Source organism: Amblyraja radiata, chromosome 12 (assembly GCF_010909765.2).
Source record: "Amblyraja radiata isolate CabotCenter1 chromosome 12, sAmbRad1.1.pri, whole genome shotgun sequence".
Taxonomy (NCBI): Eukaryota; Metazoa; Chordata; class Chondrichthyes; order Rajiformes; family Rajidae; genus Amblyraja; species Amblyraja radiata.
The window spans coordinates 35185238-35212282 of NC_045967.1; the positions used below are offsets into that span (position 1 = coordinate 35185238).

At 38.7% G+C, this 27045-nt stretch overlaps 1 protein-coding gene across 6 annotated transcripts in view; it reads right to left on the reverse strand.

Annotated features, from left to right (window-relative positions):
* Positions 1-27045, reverse strand: part of enox2 (ecto-NOX disulfide-thiol exchanger 2) — a 187982-nt gene that overhangs the window by 23695 nt on the left and 137242 nt on the right. For all 6 annotated transcript variants that reach the window (XM_033030501.1, XM_033030502.1, XM_033030505.1 and 3 more), the window contains 6 exons: positions 25966-26172; positions 25231-25464; positions 24129-24341; positions 16658-16764; positions 14603-14717; positions 346-530 (listed from right to left, as the gene is read on the reverse strand). In XM_033030501.1, the coding sequence (XP_032886392.1) occupies positions 346-530; positions 14603-14717; positions 16658-16764; positions 24129-24341; positions 25231-25464; positions 25966-26172 (1061 nt within the window). The remainder of the gene's footprint in view (positions 1-345; positions 531-14602; positions 14718-16657; positions 16765-24128; positions 24342-25230; positions 25465-25965; positions 26173-27045) is intronic.

A 27045-nucleotide genomic window follows, 5' to 3' on the forward strand; every position in this document is an offset into this window, starting at 1 on the left:
TACTCTATACGGTGAAGGGCACTTAAAAACAAATGCATATGGTTTCACAATGCTTTAAGTTTCTGCAAATACTTCAATCACAACCTAACATCTACAGTTCCTTGTGTCTACTGCTCATTCATAGTTCAATTCAAAAATAGGAATAACTATCCAGCTCCATCTTTTCTATTGGTGTGATTTTACTGGAGAGCTCTGGATTAAGCCTAAAGTGATGAGTGTCAGTAGTGAGGAAGCTAGAGTAATGTATTTTCTTTAAAATAAACTTTTGATATCTAAAACAATAATCAACAAAATTGTCTTGCATTGAATGATTATTTAAAACAAAAGTAAAGGAGCTATCAGTACCTGCTGCATCCCTTGCAATGTCTGTTGCAGTAGTTTTAATTGTTGGTCCTTTGTGGCCTCTTCTTCTGTGTTATAGAGCTTACCCTGCTCATGTTTTAGTAAATCTACCTCATTTCTGTAGGCATCAAGCTGACAACGCAGACTGTCATTCTCTTCTTTAAGTGCTTCAGCCTGAGATGCAAGTTCTGCAATGGTGGTAAAATAAATAATTTTAAAATGATGATGAGAGAGAAAAAAATGCTATGTTCTTAAATCCATCCACATATAATGCGACCAATATGAAATCGAAGACACACAATAATGGAATTTAAAACTTAAAATGCTACAATTTCATTTTGGTTTAATCTGTTCAGTGCTACCCCCGAGTATGCTCGGGTCATGGCCAATAGCAAAAATCAAACTTGGCAGTGAACAGGTTCAAGGTGGTGGCAGAAACTAATTCTGCAGAAAATCCATGCCCTAAAAACTGGCTACGTTCCTAGATCAAATTAATCAATGGCATTTTTACTGTCGGCACCCTTTCAACCCACTCCTTCCACTGCGATGAGAATCTCAGATGAATAAACACGTGCAGTCGCCCTAATCCACCAGCATAGGAACAGCAAAAGTGGCTGGTCAATTAATCTCACGTCTATTTCTCATACCGCTGCTCTTCCTACACATTCCACAAGCACATATTATCAAAAAAACATGATACTTTGAATTAAGTATTTTGCGATGTTAATTACATCGCTTGTTGCAAATTTTTGATGATTACATTTCTATAAATTTGAAGACATTTAAGATTATTGGATGATTATATTCCAAACTAATCAGAGACTATTAAATAGACATTATAGACGCAAAATGGTGGAGTAACTCAGTGGGAAAGGCTGCACCTCTGGAGAGAAGGATTGGGTGACATTTCGGGTCGAGATCCTACAGACTCCCACTAAATCCTTCGATAGGTTTCTTTGACATCAGGGGAAAGCGCCTTTGATGATCGCAGGCCAACGTGCAGGTAAACATACAGCTAAGCATGATCATTTAACAACTTAAAGAGGGTACACACAAAAATACTGTGGGTCATTTTGCTGTATTTGAAGGTGGGGAGGTGGAGATACTTTCCTGAATATCTTCTAAATTTTTTTTTAAAATTAAGCCTGTGGAACATTGCCACAGAGGGCTGTGGAGGCCAAGTCAGTAGATTTTTTTTAAGGCAGAGAAAGACATATTCTTGATTAGAACGGGTGTCAAGGGTTATGGGGAGAAGGCAGGAAAATGGGATTAGGTGGCAGAAATCAGCCAAGATTAAATGGAGTAGACTCGATGGGCGAATGGGCTAATTCTATTACTATAACTTGTGAAAATAATAGACCAAGTTCATGAAGCAGTTCATGAAACCAACCATGAAGCAGGTTCAATCAGGAACACAGAAATCCCTCTGTATTTATTCCTTGCATCCTGTTGCAGCATTTCTCACAGTTGGACCTTTTTGATTCGTAAAAAAATAAATAATCTTTGATCTTGGCTTGCAGCTGTTTAGCAATTCTGTTTCACTTTTTTAAGGCACAGCTCCCAACACATTTGTTTTTTTTGCTAGCGTTAGCAGCTATTGCTATAATGGCCTCATAATATTTTTTCTATTTCCATTTAATGATGTTTCATTTGACATTGTATGCATAATATGTCAAATATTTTTTTATTTTCCTTTCTTTGAAAGAGGCTCGTTATTCTTTTCCATTTGTTTCTTCTTTCTACTCATACTGGCCAGCATGGTAATTGTTTTATAATGACAGTAGCAGACCATTTAACCGTTAACTATGGCACCAGTCAAGAAGATGGCGTCATTCTTCAAACCATTTGAATATCTTAATTCCATATTATTTTATATCTTTGCCGTGGAAAAAAAAAACCTTTGATCACAATATTCCAGGGAATAAGATTCAAATATATGTAATCTGTCCACAAAAATAAACTCATGGACCTTGGTCACATTTCACTGAACAAACAACCACTTGTAAGGACAATTCATCCTCTCTAAGACAAGGTGTCTATAATATGATAATACATAATATTCTAGAGCTTTTCTTCCTCCAACTTATATGCTAGCGTTCTAGTTATAAAGCCTAATATTCCATTGGTAATTTTAATTAGCATCCTGGAGTGACTGCTCCTAGAGGCGAATAAAAGGAACCCAGACATTATCATAGAGGTCCATTGGGAGCAGCCGTGTTGGGGGGCAAGTGCTGAGGCTTTGGCTTGTGAGGCTTCGGTGAGGAGGCTGAGCAGAGGGTGACGGGAAGGCAAGGTAAAGTCTGTTTTTTTTTTGTGCGACTCTTCCTTGGTCTTAATGTAGTAGAGAGGGCAGTTAAGGCCCCCCTCCTGCAGGATGTGCAAAGTCAGCGACACTTCCACAGTCCCCGAGGACTGCACCTGTGGGATGCATTGGGAGAAGGCATTGATAGCAAGTTCAGTATTCTGTCCGGACCGACAGAAGCATGGCAGGGACCGAGGAAAGATGGATGGATAAAACTGTAATTATTTCATAACTAGAGGCCTGACAGGTAAGGCGGATGAACTGAGAAGTGGATTTTCATGCAAATGTGACATTACTGCCATTGCAAAAACCTGGCTAAGGGAAGGATAAGACTGTCAGGTCAATGTTCCAGGGTGAAGGTGCTACAGGCAAGATAGAGGTTGGGTTAAAAGAGGAAGGGTTAACAGATGAGGGGAAGTTGTTTTATTAATTAAGGATAAGATCATAGCAGTAATTCAAGATGACATTACTCAATCAATCAATCAATGAAAGACTTTATTGTCATTCAAAAATACACCAACAAATGCAAGTCTGAACGAAGTTTCGTTGCATCTGGCTCACCGTGCAACATAAAATAACAAAAGGATAAAATAGATAAAAAGATGAAATAGAAAAAAAGATAAAAAGGATAATAGTGGTGGCACATTATGTGGAATTCAAGAGTTACTGAAGGATCATCCAGTGATACTATATACAATGCCCTCCTTAATGTTTGGGACAGACCCATCATGGTGAAACCAAAATGTATAAAAATGGCCTTTACTGAAATTTGACAATGTGCACTTTAACCACGTGGGATTGTTTCTATTACAAATCTCAAATTGTGAAGTACAGAGGCAAATAAATAAATGAAAGGTCTTTATCCCAAACATTATGGAGGGCACTGTAGGAGCTGAGAAATAAAAAGGGGAAGAAGGTCTTGTTGGGATTGTACTATGAACCCACAAGTAGTCAACGGGAATTAAAATACCAAATATGCCAGGAAATTGCAAAGACCAATTGTCTTATCAAGACCAATAGGGTTGTCATGTAGGGAATTTTAATTTTCTCAATGTGGATTGCAACAAAATTGGCTTCATAATAGGAAGTGGTGGTGGTGGAAGGTTGTTCTTCAGCCTGGAGGCCCATGACCAGTGGTGAGCCTCAGGGATTGGTGCTGGGTCCATTGCTGTTTGTCATCTATAGGAATGATTTGGATGATAATGTACAAGGTATGATTAGTAAGTTTACTGATGACACTAAAATAGGTGGTCATTTTTATATTATAATTTTCCTTTTGTTTTAGGTTATTTCTCATCTCTATACAACAATGCTTTTATGTGTCATGTTCTTGCTCCTATTCAGGTATATGTAATAATTCCATATTTTATCAAATTATTTTCTGAAGATATTATTTGTAGTATAACTGGTAACAGTTTGACCAGCTTGTTGTCATCCATCCAAACGATATGAAGGAAGATTTGAAAAGGTTAGAATCTTATTAACTGATATTAAGTTTTACTGCATAAAAAAGATTGCATCATCCTACTATGAAACATGCTTTCAATCCAGAACGCACCATAAATTTGACTGAGATTCTTATTTTCTCATGCAATGCATTTTCAGTGCTATAAATCTGAGCCTGCAGGTCCAGCCAATGACACTTGTTTGGCAGCCACAGAGAATAAGGTCTCCATAGTACATAGCTGTTCTGAAATTCCATTGAAAAGACCTCTTTAATTGAAATGGGGAAACTGCTGCAGAGTTCTCGACAGATTGTTTTCACTGGTTGACAAGTACTCATACACATCAGAGGTGCAAAGTTTCTCATATGAAACAAATCATCACAAAGGTTTATGTCACTTTGCAGATACAGTGCCCTCCATAATACTTGGGACACAGACCCATCATTTATTTATTTACCTCTGTACTCCACAATTTGAGATATGTAATAGAAAAAATCACATGTGGTTAAAATGCACATTGTCAGATTTTATTAAAGAGTATCTTTATACATTTTGGTTTCACCATGTAGAAATTACAGCTGTGTTTATACATAGTCCTCCCATTTCACGGCACCATAATGTTTGAGACACATGGCTTCACAAATGTTTGTAATTGCTCAGGTGTGTTTAAATGCTTCCTTACTGCAGGTATTAGAGAGCTCTCAGCACCTAGTCTTTCCTCCAGTTTTTCCATCATCTTTGGAAACTTTTATTGCTGTTTCTCAACATGAGGACCAAAGTTGTGCCAATGAAAGTCAAAGAATCCATTATGAGACTGAGAAACAAGAATAAAACTGTTGGAGACATCAGCCAAACCTTGGGCTTACCAAAATCAACTGTTTGGAACATCATTAAAAAGAGAGCACTGGTGCGCTTACTAATCGCAAAGGGACTGGGAGGCCAAGGAAGACCTGAACTGATGCCAGAAGAATTCTCAGCTGATGACAGAAGAATTCTCTCTATAACGAAAAACGCTGAAGGTACTGGCTCACTTATAAGCTGTGGGCCGAGGTGTTTTTTTGTTTCATTTCGTGACCCAAATCACGTATCTACCTATATTTTTAACATATTATGTAAAAATAATATATAAATCATACATAAAACTTGTCAAGAACAAAATCTGCATATACTTTTTAAATATGCGAAAAACCTCAAATTTTCCGAGTAGTAATTGTCCTATGAAAGCACGTTTGACATTGGATCGGACGCCAATTGACCAATCACGCGCTTCGTTTCAAGCTAGCTAGGCAGGGAGCTCACAGTCATGGGACCAGTGAAACATTGTGAAGCAACTAGAACTGAAAGGTAAGATCTAAAGTCTGAATTTATGTAAAATTAATCGGTATGGATTTTAATTAATTTAATTTCAACCATGGGGGGGGGGGTCTCTAACATAAATATAGGCTCATTGTAACTTAAAATGAATACTCATCGAGTAAACATAAGGGCATTCGATTCTTGGTCAGGATGTGACATTTACATCAGAAATAAGACGTTTTACTCTTAAAGCGACTGGAAGATGCCTTACAGGTCTATCCCCCCCAGCCTGGCACTGCCCCAGTCCCACTACAGCAGTGACCCCCACTCTGCACACTGCCAGTCAGTGGGGTTCAGTAAACGGGGAAACCTACAGGAACTGCCCCGACCCATTAATTAGGCTGGTTCAGGATCCGGACATCTGCGGCAGTCTCACTCAACATACACACTCACAATTATATTCATTATATTATTTTTATCCAAGAAACTTCAATTAGATATACGTCAAAATGTACATTCTTTTGTTAAAATAGCCCTCATGACTTACTAATGTTTTAATGGACTTTATTAAAATCTGACAACGTGCACTTTAACCGCGTGCATTTTTCTATTACTAATCTCAAATTGTGGAGGACAGAGGCAAATAAATAAATGATGGGTCTTTGTCCCAAACATTATGGAGGGCACTGTAGGCCGATAGCCATGCACATATGTCTTTACTGCTCTCTGCCTGGAGGTCACAGTCCCTGAAACTTCAAATTCTCATTTTCAGAATCACTGCAGGTGGTTACATTTAACCTATGTCACATTTCACAACATAAGCATGGTCACCTATGCTCCATGTGGCAGGAGAAGGGACTTAATCTTCCACATTGAGGATTAGGTCTTCCAGCATTACCAGGCTTCAGAGACATGTAATTCCTGAGGCTCGTGTCAGAATTTTGAGCTCTTCGTGAATTGCAAAGCTTCAATTGTTTCAATATGTCATTGTGACCACATGGGTTTCCCCTAGGTGCTCCTATAGATATGCAGGTTTGTATGTTAATTGGCCTCTGTAAATTGTCCTAATGTGCTAGGAGTTGATAGAAAGTGGGATAACATAGAAATAATGTGAACCGACGATTGATAGTCAGTGGTCTCAGTGGGCCAAAGGACCTGTTTCCATGCTATATCTCTAATCTAATCTTGGATAAATCACCTTTACAGTACTTTGTGGCTACCTTCCTTTTCATAGTTTCATCTCTGGTGGTTGAGACTGCAGCAAGGTGGGAACATTAACTGTGGGTTATTCTAGTTTAGATCTCAGGTTTTGAACAGAGATGGAAATGGTATCCAAATTACATTGGTGGTCCATCAGGATTGTAGATGACTTGTTTCCTCTTTAATTTGATAGATTCATAAACCCTTGCACACAGAGGGCAGTGGATTCCTTAAGAGGTGAGTGGGTGTGTAGTGTACAAGGTATGCTTTAGACTGTCACTTATACTGTTGTGTGTTGTCAGCACATGCCAAATGACTCAATTTTGAGCAATTACAAGTCAGGTATTTCCAGGTATTAGTGACGGGTCTGCAATTTTTCAAGGAAGCTTTGAGACCATACTTGAATATCTTCCTTGGTTCATCTATTAATGTCTTCTGTAACAAGAGTTCAGACGAGTGTTTTTTCGGGAGTGTGGTGAAGTCCTGTCATAAATGCTGTGGAACCAACCACAAGCAGTTGCTAAATATTCAAAATGTGGTCATCGCAATCTTTGAAACATGCTTGCTTATGCAAGACAAATGTGAACACATTCAATGGAGTCCTTTGAGTAAGAGGGAGCAAAACACAAGGATACATTAAGTCTAGACGCGTTTCTAACATTAAATTAATTCATAATATCATTGTTTCATTAATGTTAGTTCAACTATAACTGGCTCATTATTTCTTAATAGTTTAGAGTGATTCATTTTTTGTTTGTTTCTGAAATCATTGTTCTAAACATTATCCTTAACATACTTTGTTCTTCCTGTTCAACACAATAACCACTTTCACCAGATGCCTCTTTAATCTCAGAATTAATAAACTCTTAGGTATGCCTATCATCAGGTGTATCACAAACAGCTCCCATTATAGTTTTAAATTCTCTTTTTTCTTACTTACAAGTCCCTCTGGATTACATTTCTTTATCTAAAAACCTCTTAACTCATGTCATAGTAATGCTTCCAGGATTGTCTGTTTTTGTTTATTTGCCAACTGCTATATGCAATACATTTTCCTGATGTTTAACTCCGAAAAGACATGAAAGCTAGTTCATATGTCAGAAGAATATAACTGTACATAAGTCTATCTTCACAGCACATTAAAGATGAGCATATTACTTTGCTGAAACTCTAAGGTCTGAAACTTGGGGAAACCTGTTAGTAGATGCAAAACGAAAGCCGTGCGTTCATGTAATAAATGGACTTTGCATGTTGTATTCTGAAATTACAGATGACTGCTCCTTTGCTAATGAATAAATTATGACAACACTCACTGCAATTACTTAAAATGTGTGCATATAATTGGTTCAAGTCAGTTCAAAGCTAATTGAAGCCCGCTGTGTATAATAAATAGAGAAAAAAAGATTTTGCATGCTCCATGAAGCTTATGGTGTATAGGCTTATTCATCAACAATGTTTCCTCGTATGTGAAAATCTTAACTGCAAAAATATTTGATGGTATTTCTAGATCTTTAGAAGATTAAATGTCAATCATAAGGGAGCTGCCACTGAGAAGAGTAAATCAAACAAATCCAATCAGACCATTGGCCATATTCCAACACCCTGCAATTTTTCATATTGCTTTGAATCAATATTAAGTTCTTCACATATATTTAACCTATTTAGATTACAACTATTTATTGATTTTTTGCTTTCAAATATCTACCAGATTTTAAAACAATATATACTCCCTCATCTCCAAACTTTAATATATCATTGAGGAAGTTGTAAACGAGTTTCCAATTTTTTTTCATGCTCTAATTTTCCTTTTCTCTGTCTGCTCAGGAATGTTGAATTATGCTGGAGTACAGACAATCTTGGGTCTCTCCTCCAACATTTAATTCAAACAAAAAGCAGGACAGCAAGAGCAAGAAATCTATCTATCTACATACTTATAAAACTCTGATCTTGCATGTGTGCGTGCGCGTGCGTGCGTGTGATCATACTGCTCGAAAAGACGATGCTCTAATGATAAACCTTTTACATATTCCTGTTGAGATTTATCCCATGAAGTCAAAAATCGCCGTATCTGAAAAATTCATGCGTTATTTCTCCAGTTATTAATCAAAATGTTCAAAAATATCAAATAAATTTGAAATTCAGCTGGCTTTGGCTGATGACGTCACAATGGCTGCACGTTGTGTTCATGCGCTGCGAGTGGCGTTGCCCGCTCGCTCGCAGCCCGCTCGCTTTTCGCAACCCGCTCGCTTTTCGCACCCAGATCGCTTTTCGCACCCTCCTCTCCCCCTCCTCCATCTCCCCCTCTCCTCTCTCCCCTCTTCTCTCTCTTCCCCTCCCCTTCTCCTCTCCCCCTCGCTTTCCTCCCCTCCACTCACTTTCCTCCCCTCTCACCCCACTCCCCCCCGCCCTCCACCTCTCTGTGTGTGCGGGGGGTAGTTAGTGTTTGTGTGATGCCGCAGGCCGCCCCCTCTCCCCCCTGCAACAGCGCGTTGAGGGAATGGGACCCATCGGGTCCCACTTGGTCCAGTATACTTATAAAACCCTCATCTTGTCCTCTTCCGATTTACGTTGTTTTTACATTTGAGCAAAAACGGTACCCGATAGCACTATGAGTTTTCACCACCTTAGTCGCCATTCTCCTGTGCTGCAAGTGCAACAAGTTTGTTCCGATCGGTGGAATAGTACAAAAGTTATGAAGGTTTAAAAAAAAAATTAATCCGCCCCTTCCGGCACCCGCTGTCTGGAGAAAAAAGCTGGAGCCAAGTGAGCAGAGTGTGTTGAGCGAGTGCGAAGGGAGAGCGCAGTGTGAGAGATAGAGAGCGCAGCGTGCGGAGAGACAGAACGCAGCGTGCAGAGAGAGACAGAACGCAGCTGGCGGAGAGCGCAACGTGCAGAGAGAGAGAGAGAGCGCGCAGCGTGCGGAGAGTGAGACAGAGCGCAGCGTGCGGAGAGAGAGACAGAGCAGTGTGCGGAGAGAGACAGAGCAGCGTGCGGAGAGAGACAGAGCAGCGTGCGGAGAGAGAGCAGCGTGCGGAGAGAGCAGCTTCTGCGGAAACCAGCATGACGAGCGGAGAGCAGCTGAGTGGAACGGGGAGCCATTGAGTGAAGTCAGAGCTGGACCGGGGGCCACTGTGAGGCCAAAAGCTAAAGGTGTGGGGTGAGCAGAGTGCAGGCTGCGTCTGCGGCGACCACAACCCCCCCCACCTTTCCACCACACCCCCCTCTCCCCCACACAACCCCTCCACCTCCCCCACAACCCCTCCCTTCTCTGCCACACCCCCCCTCGAGTGGGCCAATTCAGAAATTGCAGCTTATACATTTCACACCTCCGGCACTCTTAGTTCCTTGAATACTTTCAGATAATCACACTTGCCTTTTGTTATTCTGCAATCTTTCATTACACTCTTTCCCTCATTTTATCATTTCACCTTATCCTATCAATGCCTTCTCATTTGATATCTCTTCTCCCCACCATTTCATGCATTTTCAAACTAACATGTTTTATCACTAACATTTCCCGATTCTCAAAAAAGTTTATCCGAAAGATTAATGGTTTCTCCCTCCACAGATGTTATTTGGTCTGTTGACTATTTTTGGCATTTTCTATTTAATTATTTTCTGAACTCTTTACTCAAACTCATGCAAATGCTACTAAACATCTAATATCTCAGGTAGTTCAATTAGGTGGCATTATTAACAGTGTTTTGCTGAACTTTATAACCGCCCTATATGGTGACATGACAATAAAGTACCGTATTTCCCGGCAATGAAGACGCACCAGCATCGAAGACGCACCCCCATTTTGAGTTGCTAAATTTTGAAAAAAAGGTTGGCGGGACAGGATCAAGGGTTTGGTTTAGACGTGTAGACAGAATCAATAGTTTTCTGCAGTTTCCAGATCACCTGCGTGCACCGGGACTGGCTGCAGTTCCCAGATCCCTCGCGTCCCTGAGACTGGCTGCAGTTCCCAGGTCGTCTGCGAGCCCCGGGACTGGCTGTAGCGCCCAGGTCGCTTGCGAGCCCCGGGAATAGCTGTCTGGTCCCGGCGACCTCTCGCAGCCACCCGAGCGACAGAGTGAGTTGCTGGCATGATCCCCGACCCCCTACTTCTCAACGCTCCTGCCCTCCCCGCAACTTTACCCCTGGCGGCCCAGACCTGCTGACACGGGCCAGACTCCCCACACGCTGTGGAAGGAACCCCCCCCCCCCCCCCCCCCCCAGCGGTGCTGTTCCTTTACAGCTGCTGTACTGAGGGATAGCCAAGTCTATCTTTCTTAGCTAACAATCTAATCTTCGGCATCCAAGATGCAGGTAAATTTTCCGGCCTTATTTTAGGGTAAAAAAAAGTGTCTTCATTGCCGGGAAATACGGTATTCAAATTAATTCAATGATTTAGGAGGTGGAATAAAGGTTGAAGCAGGCATTCAACTGGCTCAACATGAGACATAGTAGTAAATAAAGGGGAAGTCAATTACAGAATGGGTGAGAGACCATTTTCTACCTTCAGTGGGAGAGCAGCTGTATTGCTAGAAAAAATCAAGTTATAAAAAAATTGGGGGGGGAAGAAGTGTATTTTTTAATATAGTTCAGCGTGTTGCTGATTGAGGAGGTGGGATGTAAATTGAAGCAGACGTCCGATTGGCTGAGCAAGAGGCAGCGTAGCAAATAAAAAGAAGGCAAGGTATTACGGAGCGGCCTGTTGAGGAAAAGTACAACTTGAGGCTTTGGCTCAAGAGGCTTCAGAGTGAAGGCTGAGGACAAGAGACCTGTCCAGCCCAGAGCAGAGCAACAGTAAGAGGGACGTGTAAATAGGACCTGTTGGACACACATAAAGGAGGCGTGCAGGATCAAGCATTGTGCTGCAGCTGCACAATGTGAGAGCTGGTGGATCCCATGGTGGATCCCTGGTGAACACATCTGTAGCAAGTGTTGGTCGATCGCGGAACCTGGGCTCAAAGCTGACGACCCGGAGTCAAATGCTGCTGCACATCAGAGACAGGGAGAATTACCTAGACGCTGTATTTCTGGAGGGAGTCACACTTGTTAGAGTAACTGCTTCCAATTTGCTCTGTGGTCAGGATGAGGGTGTGACTGCAAGTGAGGCAGGCAAGGTGATAGAGTTAACAGCAGTGTTACAGGAGATTCTGTCCTTGGGTTGTCAAGCAGGTCTTAGATTCTTGCTCCCTGTGCAGACGAGTGTAGGAATGATGAGCAAGCACTATTCTCTGTCACAGGGATCGAGAGCCTCAAAGGCTGTGTTACCTGCCTGGTACTCTAGTTCAGGACATCTCGCTGGAGTACCCTGTACTCGCTGGAGTTTAGAAGGGTGAGGGGGGGGACCTCATTGAAACTTACTGAATAGTGATAGACTTAAATACAGTGGATGTGGAGAGGATGTTTCCACTTGTCGGAAAGTCGAGGATTAGAGGTCATAGCCTCAGAATTAAAGGACGTTTCTTTAAGAAGGAGATGAGGAGGAATTTCTTTAGTCAGAGGGTGGTGAATCTGTGGAATTCTTTGCACAGAACAGAATGGATATTTTTATGGAAATGTACAGATGAAGTTAAAGGGAAGGAGAGTGCAGAAGAGGTTACTGAAGTCTCCAGAATAGGACAGAAAGTTTAAAAAGGGATTAGAGTCTGATTAATGGAACTGAAAATGGGGTTTTCACAACATTTTAAATCTATATTAATCATCACTTGTGAATAACTAGATCTTAATCGACTAAAATTGATTTTAAAAAAGAGAGAACCATTTAATATTGATATTGAGGTGTAGTTAGATTTCTAGTAAATTAAATGGTGTTATTGAAGTTATTAAAACCTTTAATAATTACACCCAAAGAAACCAGCTTAATTTTTCATAGTCACCTGAAATGTATCAATCCTAATGGTAATGACATACGCAAAGGATATGGATAGTCTTGTAGGAGTGGTTTCCATCACAATAATGTTTTTAAAGAGCAAAAAGCATCTTTGAAATTATGCATGGAACAGAATAATTTCTATTTAAAATTCTATAACCTTTCAGTACAACTTTGACTATTTTGATTAAATTGTACCGACAAGATGAGCATCACAGCGGCAATCCCTGCCTTGAATGTGGATTGGCTTTTCCATCAAGGGGTATATTGATTAAATCTAATTGCATTTTCACTCAAGACAGGTGGCGGGTGTCACTGAGTAGTAATCAGATTTGACCATTCTCAATTTTTCTCCATTAAATACTTTGAATAGGAATGCTTAAAATTAATATGTTAACATGGTATGTTAACTGTGCTGTTAACCATGAAACTGGGTAAAATTACCCAATTAAGCATAAACCAGAAATTCAACTAAGCCAAGCATCAACCTAACAGTGAAATGTTGAAGAGCCACGAAGAGTTCAACATAATTATCTAGCTTATTATTTCATCTTTAGGGATTAATTTTGGAGCTAAGTGATACATATTCTTTTAAAATAAAACCAGAATCCTCTATAACAAGATGTATTATGGGAAACAAGTACAGAAGTAATATGGCAGAAAGACCAGATAAAATTTATGGAACATGAGAAATATTACTTTATGGTTCATTGTATGCCGGGGAACAAAAAGGCTATATTTATCCAGCAGATTATTAAGTCACCAGGGTTTCAATTTTCAATGGCATCTGATTTCTGTGTGCAGCTGCTTTCTTAATCCACTGGAAAGTTTTCATAAAAGTATTCAAAGAATGTTATTTTCTTCAAAATATCTGAAAGTGAAACAGCTTTTTCTTTATAGAAAGAAAGAGCTGTGTACGAGGTAGGTCATTAAAGTAGATGTGCATCAAAACAAGTCCGCAAAACGTTGCACATTGATCAAAGGAAAAATACCAAATGTGACAAACTGAACTAAAACAAGGTACAGCTGAAAAAATCTGAAGTTTCAATGATTTGTTTTCATATAATTGTGAACTATTTTAGTTGAACATACTTCAAGAATAACTACTCATTCTTGTGTTAACTTACTCGATGCAACGTACAGGTCAGCTCGTACCCTCTACACGTTGCAACAAAGTTGTCAAGAATGGGCTGGAGATCAGAAGAAGGTTCACCTCATGTAAATTTACCAAAAACCTATTTTGTACACCAATCTGAAAGAAGTTCATTCCTTGGGATTCCTTCCTATTACATAACATGCCTTCAGCTGTGAAAGGTTAGTGCAGATGCTACCACCAATTCAGATGTCAATAAACAACAACATTTGAGAGTGTAACATGGTAATCAGTAATACAAGCTGCACGCTCTACATACTTCTGGCAGGAATTGGGTAAGTGTGTGCACTGGTATTCTCATCAGTAGGACACTGACTGCTTAGTCCACAAGGAACAAAAGTGCAGATTTAGGAATTGAACCAGCACTTAACCAGAACAACAATTTGCACCATCTACCTCCACAAAATATGCAGAACTCACCTGATACCTGGTGTACTTATGTTTTAACAGCATTTTACAATTGTCACCCAAGCATTATCTTATCAGCTATTCCTCAAATATACAATGAAGCACAATCTGTATTTACAGGTATAATTAACCAAAAATATTGCTGAAAGTTCTGACAGACACACACGTAAGAGACATAACCACGTTAAATAGAGGGTAAAAGAACGTTTGCAATTTTCAAGACCAGCGATACATAGTATGTCCTTTTGGAAGACAATTCTCCCACAGATTTGGTGTTTTCCATTCCTTTTCATTGCTGCTATGGTTCAATAATGGTGAAAACTGACAGCTTCACTATTACTTCATATCTAAATTGAAGCCCAGCAACTCTTTCTTTAGCCTGGTATTAATTTTAACAGGTTACACTATTGTGAACTGATCTGGGGCATTTTACTGTTTTAAAGTTGCAGTATCGGTGTAATTTATTGTTTTTGTACAAGATGACAGATTGTCTTCATGATCTTAATTATTAGGGTGCAACTGCTTTAACCAAACAGTGATACAATTCTAAAAAAAATTAGAAAAAAATGTTTTATTACTGCAGGACATCATACCCGATTCTTCTGTCATTTTGTTTGTTGGCATTTCTTCCACATCATCGTCAGACATCTCCATTTCTTCTTCACGCCGAATACTCATAAGCTCATCGTTATGGATGTTACGAATTTCCTGAGGGTAGGGAGAAAAGCTATTGATTATTTCATAAGGAACTGGGAGTTATCCAAATGCCATATATTTCAAAGATTTCCACAAATAGTATTGGGGCAAATTTATAAAACATTTGTTCTTTTGGAACCCCCCCCCCCCCCCCCCACTAATTGTGCTTTAGGCCTGATAATTGTAGTGTACAATTTGTGAGTGCATAAGCAAAAAGATTGAATGATGAAAGGTGACACAGCCCACAAATATCTATACAATCCCAATATGTTAAAAATTAATTTTAAAAGGCAAGATTTCTGTAAATTTTAAATTAATTAAAGTTGAAACAAGTATTCAAAAACCGTTTAGGTCATTCAAAAAAGAAAAAAAATCAACAGGTTTAATGGAATAGTGATTCCATATTATTTGCAGTCAAGGCAAGATTGGTAAACTTCACTCTCCTTGAAGAACGGCTATGTAATTCTTACAACCACATAATGAATTGTTTTACGAAAAATGAACAGAACAAACCATTAGGAAAATGATTCCTTTTGCTACTTTTTTAATGTTAAATGTTGCTTAAACTTGGTCCTCTTTGTTGCTCCTGAAGAGTACAATTCACCTTTGCTTTGTCTTCTCTTCATTATTCTAGTTTTAACTTAAATTGTATTGGTCTGTAGTCCTTCAGCATTTGTGCTTGATCCATACGGACTGGGGGATAATCTGCTTACCGCACATTCCTTTGGTCTAGAAATTCAGATGACCCTGCATCTTCCAAGGAAAACATTTCAAACACTGCGGGTGTAAATGTTATTGAAAAGCTGCTTACCTTTGGAGTACAGATCATTAAAGAGGAGCACAAGGTGACAGCTCCAGAATTGAGTGGAATGACACACACCTTATTTTAAAACAATATGGTCAATTTATCCACCACAAATTCTGTCCTTGAACTCTTGAGAAATTTGTTCAATTTGTACTCACCAATTTTCCGCAGAGGTGGAAGGGATGACTACAACAAATTGATTAAATATTCTTACAGATGCGGTATATCTACATTTAGAATTTAGGGCATTAACCTTGACAGCTACTGGTTTATGGAAAATATGACAAACAATCCCTGTGAATATACACTATATCTCTCCAACCACATAATTGTGGATGTCTTTATGCTTTCTGCTAAATACAAAATAATAACTTACCTTAAATGTGCAAAATGCTCCTGAATACAGTGGGAAAGAAATTAATTCTTGTTGCTAGCAGTAAATGCATAATAGCATCTGTATGCTGCATTGTGTACATCATGCAGCTAAAACAATGTTGCATGTTTAGCACAAGCAACCAAGGAGAAATTTAAAACTCAGTGTATTTTTAATTCCACATTGTTGTATAGCGAATAAATGTACTTTCTGAATCGTATTTAATATTTCTTTTTAAAGTCATTCCGAATTACAAATGGAATAAGAAAATGATTGCACACCGAGTCAGCAGACTGTCTTTCACATCTATAAAATGGCTGTGAATTTTGTATATTTCGCTAAGCTGAAACTTCTTTTTTTAACTTAAAAAAGGTTTACTTGTTTTAATGCAATGTCTAGAGGTCTTGACCCAGGTGTATAAATGAGAAAGCTCATTTAGAAAGGTCAGAAAGTCATGGGCACAAGAAAAAATAAATTCACAACAGGCAATGATGCTACCAAAATGATGAAATTTTTGGAGCGGTGTCTGTGCATTGGGTTTATTAATAATTGACTTTGGAGGGCTTAATATTACCGGAGGGGTTCACCAGGTTTTCCATTCCCCACCATTGATACTTCTAACATGGATAATTGTAGTGTACGATTTACCCATTGCTCCCATCCCACCCACATAAATGCCAGACTACGGTTTAACTGCATGCAAGGATTTTAACTGACATTGTCTTTAAATTGTAAATGCACACTAAAGAATGATAGAATTAGAAAATTACTAACCTCTGCTTGTTTTCGCCACATATGCAGATTCTTGCGTTGAGCTTTTGAGAAATGGTCCCACGCCTTTTGCTTGGAGGCAGAGTTGAAAACGGAGACAATCTGCTCAACTTTGGTGAACAAGGGAGTCAAACAACCCAGTTTATGGTCCCACCAGGCATTAAGTGAGGAGTAGAGAAGTAAAAGAGGAAGGGAGTCAGCAGGCAAGCAGGCTATCGTGATCAGTGCAGTTCTGTGATCAGTGTTAAGTGACCCCAACTTATACTTACTTTGTAGGATTTTGCAGGTGTGTACGTACCTTCTTCAGGTTCAATGCCCATTGTTTACATTTTTATTTTTTTTTCTATCCCTAAACATTAGAAATAATCAAACCTATACTTTTCCATGTTCTAGAGTCCCATTTCTGGGGGTATTTGAATTAACAGGAAATAAAATATGGAACTACTGATTGAATTTTTTTTTAAACGTGACAGAAGAAGAAAACATCCATTTAAAATAGAATGACACCAGTTGGAATCATTTCGCATAAACGCATTGTGGATTATCACAACAAAGTTGCAACTTCAGTTAAAGAAAAGCAGCCAAACTTTTTCAGTTGATTTTTTTACAACCATGTTCAGCAATGAACTTATTTACATCCAATAACATGCAGTAAAGGACATTTTAAGCAGAAATCACAAGGCAGAACAGTAAATAAATTGCGTACTTTAACTGTCAAAAATGAGAAAAGAGAATAAATAACTATGTACAGGGTGTAAAATGTTAGTGACTTTAGAAAGCAGGGAAATAATAGTATGTCATTAGATTTAATGGAGAGTCAAAACTGCTAAACCCACATGAACCAATATTGGAGAAGGTGGCAAAACTGAAGTACTAGAGTGAAGGGCAACAGAAGACAAGTAATGTTGGGCTCGCTGTGGACATGAAAAAGCAATAAGATATTAAGATTTATTTTGAAAGAACTGAATTTAATTTATAGGTATACCTTTTGTTTTATTTTAAATAAAGCCATATGAATCTCCCATTCCCTTCAATGCCTAGTCATGCGTCGTAATAGAAAATCTTGCTGCTAAGATTGCTATTAAATATTTTGCAGAGGGATTCAAGGGTAGCCTGAGGTAACATGGTTCTTATGTACACACTCCCACCAGAAATAGGGTTTTCTATGCTGTAAGATTCCAAATTCCACTAGGAAATTTACAGCAAACACATATTTTGACCACATGATCATTCCGATTCCAAAATAAATTGATGCCAAAGAGATCAATTTTGAGATTGTTGCAAATGGTGGCATAGACAAAATAAATAGATGATCCAAAAAGATGGGACAGCTGGATTGACGAGTGGCATATCAATTAATATGCGGAAGAAAATAAACAGAGATGGAATACAAATCATAAGGGGGTGATACGGTATACAAATCTGGTCTCCAAACAAAGCAAGGAAATTCAGGCACTAGAGACATTTTAAGAAAGGGTACCAAAATGATGGCATTTTAGTTGCCCACAGTTCTTTACTCTGGAGAAGAGGAGGCTAAAGTGAAAACGTTAGTTAATATCCCAGTATATAATATATAAATTGAACCCATCAAGTTTTGGAATTCCAATAATGTTTATTGTCTGGAGGCAAGGGTTAACTTAGAAAAGACATAAAAAAATTAGTTCAAAGAGGAAAGTTCTAGAGGCAGAGATGAAAAATACATGAAATATTGGACTATTTCAGGAAGTGAGCAATTGAGAAATACTTGATTTTGGAAACAACCCTGTTTCCTGGTTCTCCAAACATCTCCAAGTTTGCGGATGACACAAAGCTGGGTGGCAGTTTGAGCTGTGAGGAGGAAGCTGCAGGGTGTCTTGGATAGTTTGGGTGAGTGGACAGATGCATGGCAGTTGCAGTATAATGTGGATCAATGTGATCAATCCACTTTGGCGGCAAGAACAAGGAAGATTATTATCTGACTAGTGTCAGATTTGGAAAAGGGGAGGTCAACGAGACATGGGTGGCCTTGTATATCAGTCACTGAAAGTAAGCGTGCAGGTACAGCAGGCAGTGAAGAAAGCAAACTGTATGTTGGCCTTCATAGCGAGATGATTTCAGTATAGGAGCAAGGAGGTCCTACTACAGTTGTATAGGGCCCTGGTGAGACCACACCTGAAGTATTGTGTGCAGTTTTGGTCCCCTAATTTGAGGAAGGACATTCTTGCTATTGAGGCAGTGCAGCGTAAATTCACCAGGTTAATTTCCGGGATGGCGGGACTGACATATGATGAAAGAATGGATCGACTGGGCATATCACTAGAATTTAGAAGGATAAGAGGGGATCTTATAGAAATATATTAAATTCTTAAGTGATTGGACAGACTAGATGCAGGAAGAATGTTCCCCATGTTCGGGGAGTCCAGAACCAGGGGTCACAGTTTATGAATAAGGGGTAGGCCATTTAGGACTGAGATGAGGAAAAACGTTTTCACCCAGAGAGATGTGAATCTGTGGAACTCTCTGCCACAGAAGGCAATGCAGGCCAATTCACTGGATGTATTCAAGAGAGTTAGATATAGCTCTTAGGGCTAATGGAATCAAGGGATATTGGAAAAAAGCAGGAACAGGGTACTGATTCTGGATGATCAGCCATGATCACATTGAATGGCGGTGCAGGCTCGAACGGCCGAATGGTATACTCCTGCACCTACTTTATATGTTTCTCTGCTCCCTATATCAAAAGGTCAAACGTTGCAATCTTTATTGATGGTTGCACGTTATTTATTTCCACCACCAATTCGTTAGATAATTTGTATCTGCTAGCCTCGAGGCCTTGATAAAGTCAGAGTTTTGCTGATATTCATTCTATACAAGGGCTGTGCAGCAACCATCCTTATTCCTCTGACATCCATTCCTCTATCATGCCATAATACCAATTTCCCACCTTCACCACATTGAATGCAAAAGCAAGCTTGAACTGGGTTATTCAATAGCAAGTGGCTCACTTCCTAATTCCTTAGTGCCATTTACAATCCAAAAGGCATGCGATGCTTGAGATCGAATGCTCTCTACTTGGCTGCATGAGTGCAGCTGCAATAACACTCAAGCAGACTGACACTGTTAAGGACAAAGCATCCAGATGATCCAAGCCTTCACTCATTACCTTACTCATTACTAGAGCCAGGATTTTGCCATAAATGCCATGTGCCTTTTGATGCCTTTTTTGATGATTTCACCAAGATAATGCCTTTTTCACGATCGAGTGCCTAAATCAGCCTTTTTGTCCGTTTTGTTAAAAGGTCGTGCTATTTTGTCTAGTTGTACCGTGATTACAATGATGTCTTCTATGTTAACACGTTAATATTAATGTTATTATTAACGTGTTAACATAGTATAACTTACAAGAAAACTTCCACCACCGGGGCAAAACCGGGGTCACCACCGTCGGTCTTTCATTCGATCTTGCCGCTGCCCACTGGTTCAGTCTTCTCCAAGATCTATTTAAGAAAGAACTGCAGATGCTGGAAAAATCGAAGGTAGCCAAAAATTGCTGGAGAAACTCAGCAAGTGAGGCAGCATCTAGAGAGAGTAGGAATAGGCGACGTTTCGGTTCGAGACCCATCTGCAGACTGAAGTGGGGGGGGGGGGGGGTTTGGGCAAGGCATTCATTGATGCTGGAATTCCACTGTGGAAATACACAGAGGAACATATACCAAGCGAGTCATCATTACAGAAAAATTATGTTGACAGCAACTTCAACATTGTTGTGCAGAAAATTTGAGATGAAGTTGCATGCGATAAAATATGGATCTCAATAGACGAGCCAACCGATGATGCGGGGAGATATGTTGCCAATATGGTCATCGGCACACTGGAGGTAGGTCAACCATCAAAGGAGTATTTGTTGACATCGGAAGTATTGGAGGACAAACAGCTCAACTATTGCTCAGTTGTTTACATCTTCACTTGCTGTAAGGTATAAAACACGACAATGTTCTTCTGTTTGTGAGTTAAAGTTTTATTCCCCAAAATGTTGCATTTGACATGCTTAGCTCAAGGACTTCACGGAATTGCCAAGCACATACGTAGCTTGTTACCAAATGTCGATCACCTAGTTTCCAATGTCAAGAAAATCTTCCTCAAAGCACTGTCACGTGTGTAGTTGTTCAAGGAAATGGCACCCGAGATTCCACTACCTCCTTAGCCTGTTTTGATTAGGTGGGGAACATGGCTCTCTGGTGTACTCTACTATGCTGCAAATTTTGAAAAGATAAAATATATCGTCAACTGTTTTGAAGAAGAAGAAGAATCTGCTGCAGTCAGGATCGTCAGTGAAATAATGCATTAAAAGTCCCTCCACCTAGATCTCGTGTTTATTGCTTCCAATTTTGCAAACTTCCCACAAGCTATCACTTCCCTTGAGAAACGTGGCGAACATTAGTGAATAACTTGCAGATTTTCTGCAAAGTAACTGACGATATTCGTAAAGCTCCTGGCGATGTAGGTAAAGACATACAAGGAAAATGTGAGAGAGCGATTTTAGCTAACAAAGATCTTGAAGAAATACAAAACATAGCTAAAGTCCCAAAGGTAGTTGTAATGCACAAGATATTAACATGAATATAGAGTCTGTAGCTTGTTTTGGGTGTGCACCAGTGACCTCAGCTGAGGTAGAAAGATGTTTTTCACAACTGAAGCATATGCTGTCTGACAGACGGCATAGTTTAACACCAGATAATTTGAAAAAAATGCTAGTAATTATGTGCAACCAGGCAACTTTGGTCATTTAATGCAGTACACCTTTATATTATCATTTTAAACCATATTCTGGTGGTGGAAATAAATGCCCGTTTATGCCTTTTTTTTTGTCAATAAATACCTTTTTTGTGCCTTTTTTGTAATTTTTATGCCTTTTTGCCTGCCTATTTCAGTTTTTGGTGCCTAAACATCCTGGCTCTACTCATTACCCTTCTTTCATTCTTTCTACCATCATGGGCAGAAAATGTAATCAGTATCATCTATAAGTTGTACTACAATAAAACACAGCAGTGACTGCTTTTATTGCCAAAATCTTGATCCTAAATCCTGCAAATTTAACAGATTACAAACATAACTGCAGTACAGCTAAAAACAGCTTTGCACTACTTACTGAGAATAATTTTCATTTAAGTTGTAGGATGGATAGTAACCTACCCCCTGAAATTATTAAAAATTGCACGTACTGACAAATTTTATGTTAATTTTATGAGCAGAATTGCAACTGCAGGAATTTTGTCTTGATTATTGAACACTTCACCAAGGGACATAATTTACATTTTGTAAGCAGCACATTACAGATTTGCATTTTTAATAGTATAGTGGATATAATGATTGGTATTCTCCTCAATGTGCCAATGTGTATTCTCCTCACTGACCTTAAGACTAGTTAAGTGGGGAAGGTTGGAGTGGCGATGAATGAAATGCAGACTATAGAAAAGGGAGGAGATTCAAATATAACTGGTGAACTTTCCCAATAATTATAAAATTATGATTTAAATATGTGCAATGGAATTTAAATTCTGAACTAAACTCATCTTACATTAAAATCAAGTGGAGCAGTAGAAACTGAATAAAACACATGGGAAACTATTTACAATCATTTTGAGAGCATTATTTACAACTTATTCAATATTCCTAGTAATTTTTATCACTATTTATATTTATAGAATATTATTTGAAACTATTATTACCCATAATTCCAGAGATTCACCACTCTCTGTGTGAAAGATGAGAAAAATATTTTTCACACAGAGAGTGGTGAATCGCTGGAATTCTCTGCCACAGAAGGTAGTTGAGGCCAGTTCATTGGCTATATTTAAGAGGGAGTTAGATGTGGCCCTTGTGGCTAAAGGGATCAGGGGGTATGGAGAAGGCAGGTACAGGATACTGAGTTGGATGATCAGCCATGATCATATAGAATGGCGGTGCACGCTCGAAGGGCCGAATGGCCTACTCCTGCACCTAATTTCTATGTTTCTATAAAACAAGTGTTATCTTTACTGTTTAAAGCTCAGTGGCATATTATAAATGCCACAGTATTCATCTGTACTGTACAATCTATCTAAAACATTGGATGATATGGAGATGCACTTTTGTAGAATGATTTAATCATATTTGTAGATTAATTCTGTAGTAATATCATTTTACTCTAGCATTGATGTAATATTTGTGATTTTTTTTTTTTAAGCTTTGAAAACATGACGAGCAGGAGCCCAGAATTTCCTGGCAGATTTAGAATACCAGTTTATCCTGCTGCTGGACTCAAAACACAATCTTGCTGAGCATTTCCAAGAGAAATCAACCTCAGACCCTGTCCACTGTTAGACCAGGCAAAGGTCTGAGGTCACAGGGAGAGCATGCTAATTCAAAACTGATAGCAATGGAGGGTAGGATTGAATCAGGGTTACTTGAACCAGCAGCACCACCACTTTGTCATTGGGGCACATTGGAGTACCAAAGAATTAACGTGTGGATTCATGAAACAAAGTTAATAGTAAGGTACAACAAGCACTTAAGGCGACAAGCCATATATAGGCCTTTTTTGCAAGGGAATTGGAGTAAAACTCATGTAAGGGACAGAGATGAAACCACACAAGGAACACCATCAGCATCTTTGGTCCCCATGCCCCAAGTCATTTGCTTTACGTGTGTAAGTGCAATGTAGATTCACAAAACCGATTCCCGGTGCGAAACAGGATATATTAGCCTCTGTTCCGGAGAGTTCAGAAGAATGAGAGACGATCTCATTGCAAAATTCAAAATTCTGTAAAAGATTGACAAATTGTTTCCTTTGGCTGCAACATCTCAAATTATTCTGTGATCTTATGGTAAGAAGTCAGTCAATTTGGACAAAAATGACAAACAATTTCATCACTCTTTGGGCTCCTCCAACTCAGAGGCTTCTTTAGTGCTCAGGCTGACGAATGCAAACATTCGAGATTGACAGGGCAATATTAAATGGCCATGTCACCTACTGTTACTTCCATTTCTAATTATTTTAGTTTATAATCTGCTCTGTACAAGAAGAATTTGATAGGTTGAGATATGGTAATATGGTGCCCAGAACTGTACAGCTGTTGTATCTTAAATATATCTAACATTACTTCTTTGCTCTTAGATTCTATGCCTCTAGCAATAAAGAAGAGCATTTAATGCTTTCTTAATCCAATTAACTACCTGTTTCTGCTAAATTCAGGTATCTGTGGAGATACACACTATAGATGTAAAGAGTGCAAAACAAGCTGCAAGAAATAAAATTTAGACAAAATGACCATGCTTTCTATAATGTGTTTTTGCCGTGTTTGGGTTACATTTGCATTGTTTTTAGAAATACTAGTGAGTATTTAATATAAAATTTAATATAAAATGGAGTGGAACAAAAATACTTACGTGGTAAAAGATAGGAAATATTCATGGTGATAATGAAGGTAATTTCAATTATAGAAGAATAACTCACGTTGAATTAGAATCCCTGCGACAGCATTCTTAAATTTATCTTTGGATTCCTCCATTTCTTTTTCATGTTGGATTTTTTCACCCATCAGCCTTCGAATATGGCTGTTACTTGATTGGATCATGGAATAAAAAACATTTGCTGATCGACGGTTCACTTCACCTCGTTCCAACCAGGTATAAAGTGTCTGAACAGCTTCAGAGAATTTTGAATCATCTGCAAGAAAGGTATTGATATATTCAAATGTGCCAGAAAGATAAAGGAAACCAGATTTAATTGTTGAAAAGCAGTTTTAACAGATTTTTTGCCTTTTGCTTGAAGCATCTGACAGGATGTATGATTATTTAATTTAAAAATAAATATTTAGACTATTTCACTATATATTCTAAGGGTGTGGGAATCTTTGGCAAGAAATTGTTCTAAAAGTGTCAAGACTGCCTTTTATTTTGCTGTAATCTCATTGTAAGCGGAAAAATGGGTATGCCCATCAATTACAATGTATGAAATTGGAGTCGCGTGCATGCCAGAATGAGAAGGACTGACAGATACCCAATCCCTGAAATTTATTAGTGAACTAGCTAGAATTATAAACAATCTGCTTCACAAAGGAATTTTGTTTGGGTGTCTTGTCAACAAGATTTAGAGTCATTGTTACAATTTGTTACGGTCTTCTTTGGGGCTTTGCATTTGACTCGTTTTCCGCTTTGACTAATTTTCCAATGTGAAAAGTAACCATACAGTACCCTTACAAGAACTGTCTGTGACCATCCTAAGAGTTTAAAGGGCCTGTCCCACTTAAGCGATTTTTTCGGCGACTTGCCGGGAAACCTGTCATAGTCGCAGCAAGTCGCTGAAAATTTTAAAAATGTTGAAAATACAGCGGCAAGCAGAAAAAGGTAGGACTCTTTGGGCGACTACTCACAATAAAACAGACGTCACCCCGCAAAACAAAATTACATAAGTAGGACAGGCCCTTAAGGAAGGTCAGCATGAATCCAGTGATGCTTATTAACTTCTACAGATGCAATGTAGATAGCATTCTGATGGGATGCATTGCAGCTTGATTTGCAAGAGTTTTGACCATAAATGCAAACTTATACATTACCTCTCAATTTTTCTGATAGTGTAGTACTTTCATGTTCTGAATAATGCACTATGGGTGGAGGTGAAGGAAGTCGAAACCTTTCTTCCTCTACTCTTCGTCGATGGCGTTCGTTTCTTGCCATCATACGCTGTTTACACTCCCATTCATATAGGTCCTCCCTAGCTTGAGCATAGTCAACATGAAGATGTCCTGTGTCCTTCTTATCAGTGCTGGAACCTATTCTTATTCCGTAACCTATCAAGATCCAGGAGTGGAGAAAATATTCACACAAATGACATAATTTGCACAAAGGAAAAGCTAAATTAAACAGTTGATCAAAATGACACAGAAAATACAATGAAAAATCTTATCAACTTAATTTCTGCCATGGTATTTTATTTCGCTCTGTATGATTCCATCCTTCTGTAATATTTTCCTTTGAATGAATATCGGAAATACTGGAAATATTACTGGAAGAATCGATAATACCAAAGCATTAGACAACTGCAACTGACGGAGTTTAGTCTAATCACATGTTCAAATCACAGGATCAAAAGAATTGCTTCTGACAAAATCACTGAAAAATTAAGCATTGGTAAGTTTAGTTAAACATGATCATTTTTGTAATTGCAATTTTATGAACTAGATTCCTCCTTTAAACTCCTGAAAAAAATGTTCATGATCTTGAGAAACTATGGAAATGTTCAGGTTAAAAAAAGCCTTTAAAAAAAAAGTGATGAAATAAATAAAAGTTACCTGACAAGAAAAGAGCTTTGTCTACCATACTTTCATGTGAAAACCGAATATGGCAAAAGTTCTTTTTGCTTTTACGAATGGCTATTATTTCACCACACTCTGCAAAAACTTCAGTGATCATATCTTCTGAAGCGTTTTCCGGTAAACCACCAACAAAGACAGTTTTGCATCCTGGAGGCCTTTCACGCACAGCCGGAAGAGGAAGATCTAAATTTATGTTAAAAAAAGCTTCAGAACTTTAAACTGTAGAAGATTCAGACATACAAAACTTGTTAAAAAAAAAATCAAAAATCTACCTGAAAATTATAAAGCAAAAAAGTAAATTATCTGGCAACTTTGAATTTGATTCATGTGAGGTCCAACATACTGTTAATTTGATATTTGTTTTGTTGATCTCATAGTATTTGTTAGCATTACACTATCAATTACTACAGTTGCAAAATTAAAGATGAATCAAATACCACTTTGGTGGTACAGCTAATGGTTTATCATGCAATCTAGGCAATTACACTAAATAAAGCCATTGAAACTCCAGACTGCATACTAGCATGATCTTAAACCACAATAGTTTCACTGCAAAGAAAGTTTTCAATATGTTATGCACCATCTTTTTTTGCACAGATATATTTATGAAAGGATGGAAATAAATAGGCCCAAATTTATTGGGAAGAAGAACTGTGTACTCTACTGGATAGGCTTGATGAGACGGAGTACGAGGATATAGTGTCTAAGTGGGTTCCTCTCATATGGTCTGGAGGGGCACCAAGAAGCCCATGTCAGTAATTTCAAACAATCTAAAAGGGAAGCAGTACAACTGCCTGAGCAGGATAGGTGTGATAAGCCTTTAATCGGATATTTTTCAGAACTGATAATTCAGTTTTAGGATATAAAAGAATAATCAGATTCTTTCAGCTGGAGATGAACTTGTTTTCTCAGAATACTACTCAAAGGCAATTTAAAGACTTATGGTGTAGGAAGGAACTGCAGATGCTGGTTTAAACCGAAGACTTAAAGGCTTATGGTGTCTGTTGCTGGAGATAAATCACATTATTCAAAGTCAATCGCTACTGTATTCCAGGC